Source organism: Orycteropus afer, unplaced genomic scaffold (assembly GCF_000298275.1).
Source record: "Orycteropus afer afer isolate SDZICR_OR568_19922 unplaced genomic scaffold, OryAfe1.0 scaffold00356, whole genome shotgun sequence".
NCBI lineage: Eukaryota > Metazoa > Chordata > Mammalia > Tubulidentata > Orycteropodidae > Orycteropus > Orycteropus afer.
Genome location: NW_006921943.1, coordinates 242862 through 245096, shown reverse-complemented (window position 1 = coordinate 245096; position 2235 = coordinate 242862). Strand labels below are relative to the sequence as shown.

At 44.3% G+C, this 2235-nt stretch overlaps 1 protein-coding gene across 1 annotated transcript in view; it reads left to right on the top strand.

The window, feature by feature from the left end:
• Positions 1 to 2235, top strand: part of FBXO15 (F-box protein 15) — a 66242-nt gene that overhangs the window by 7042 nt on the left and 56965 nt on the right. Inside the window, exon 3 of the mRNA XM_007952725.2 lies at positions 2194 to 2235. Coding sequence (XP_007950916.2) covers positions 2194 to 2235 — 42 coding nt within the window. The remainder of the gene's footprint in view (positions 1 to 2193) is intronic.

Sequence of the window (2235 nt, the reverse complement as noted above, 5' to 3'; positions counted from 1 at the left end):
GAACCTGCATTTTCTCCTGTGTCGCAGTGAGCACACACGTGAACCTGCATTTTCTCCCGTGTTGCAGTGAGCACACACATGAACCTGCATTTTCTTCTATGTTGCAGTGAGCACACACACATGAACCTGCATTTTCTCACGTGTTGCTGTGAGCACACACACATTAAGCTACATTTTCTTGGATGTGTTGACCAATAGCAGACAGTCCCTGCTCTTACCTTCTGAATTTCTCCAGACCTGCTGACCCATCCCTGCTTTGACTGTCCAGCCTCTCCCCTTCCTCTCCTTGTGGTGCAAAAATACCAACAGGAAGTGAGGGAATATCAGCGGATAAAGCGATTGTTCCAGTTTTGAGGAAAATGATAGAACAATAATTAAAAACGTCTTCACTCTCCAGTGGCATAACCATAAAATGGAGGTTTGCTTCTCTTGCTAGAAATACAGAGAGGTGCAATTCCCCCTACTCCCATTATGTTAGTCTGGGAGATAAACTCCAGACTTACTGCCGTGGAGTCAATTAGACTCATAGCAACCCCTCCTTGGGTTGAAGTGGTATCTATGTGGAAGTAGATTGTCCAGTCTTCCTTCTGAGGAGTGGCTGCTGGGTTTGAACTGCCAGCCTTAGGGTTAGCAGTCAAATGCCTTAGGCACTACAAAATTCCTGTCTCAGGATTTTATTCTAGTTAAGTAGGTAAAAAAGGTTGGTAGATACCTTTGTGAAATGTTTTCTTTAAACTCAATTCTAAATCTTCCTTGAATTACATTCATTTAAAAAACAATAGCTATGCATTTTTGTGAAATAGTTCAATCAGAATATCAAAATTACATGGATGGATGTTAAAGATGGTCACAAAATTCTTGCACCCTTGCTGCGCCTGGCATCAGAGTCCTTAGAAATTACTTGTTGACTTTGAACAGAATTTCTGGTGGGTTGGGTGAGGGTTTATCTAGCACTCAAGCAAAGCATTTTGTTTAAGTTATATTGCCAAACTTGGAAGAAACTTTTGAGCACTAACCAAAAAAACCAAACCCACTACCATCGAGTTGATTCTCATAGCGACCCCATTGGGTTTCCAAGGCTGTAAATTTTTTCATCTTCCTCCTGCGGAGCAGCTAGTGGGTTGGAACTGCTGACCTTTTGGTTAGCCACCAAATTCCTTACCCATTGCACTATCAGAGCTCCTTTTTTGAACAGTAGCAGCACTTAACTATCAACTCACACTGAATACCTCTTGAATTAGTTACTTTTTCAATGAGGACCTTTCTATTTTATTTTCTGTTTTATCAGAATTTCAGAACTGAATGTTACTTGTGACATGCTTGATAACCTGCCTTCTGATTTTCATTTCATCACAATTAGTGGGAGGGGTAAAAAAAAATCACAAGTAGAAAGCAGGGCAAGCCATTTAAATTGGCCATGCTCCCCCCCCCCAGTCCTGTGTCCCGAGGTCTGGAAGCCTTGGTGACACTTCTGTGGCCACCTCTCACTCCCCATTTGCTGAGGCTCAGGAAGGGGCGTCCCTGCTCTGCTGGCCTGGGCATGCTCTCCGGGCCTTGCCAATTCTGTGTTTCGATTCTGTGTTTCGTAGAATTTGAGTCATAGAAGATGGTCTGTTGAGAACGCATCTCAACATTGTATTTAGGCATAAAAAAAAGAAAAATAAGTGCCGGGACACCTCGGGACACTTGGGGCCTCCATGAAGCCCCAGAGGAAGCCATCAAAAGCGAGGTCATTGCGGAGGGTGGCCCAAGGGTGGTGTAGGACAGATGGGAAACGGTTCACCGTTTTCCAACCCCTTATGGGTGGTTTTTCGGAGGAGGGGGGAGTCCGTGTTTTCTCACCATCAGCTAAGAACGCATCTTTATTTCTTCTTTGCCCGTTTGTATCACTGAAGAAGAATTCTGATTTCTCCGGGAGGCAGTGAAATGCTGCCTGTTGTTTCCTGGCGTGTGAGCGTGATCGAAACCCAAGGACGTTACTCTTTGTACCCTGGGGTCCTTTCCCGGTTTATGCCATAAGAATGTAATCATCAGAACATGTCAATCGAGAAAGCAGTTAACACGAGGGTAGAGTCTGCCTCTTGTAGGGGAGGGGTCTGCTTGTCTCCTGTTTCAAAATGAAAAGCCAGTTGTTGGCTTGGTAATTGGTTGCCTAGACAGTCTTCCACTTTTCTGACTCTCTCCCTCTTTCAGTATGCCTTCAGAAGTTTTACTCAAGATCTTTTCTTACCTGGA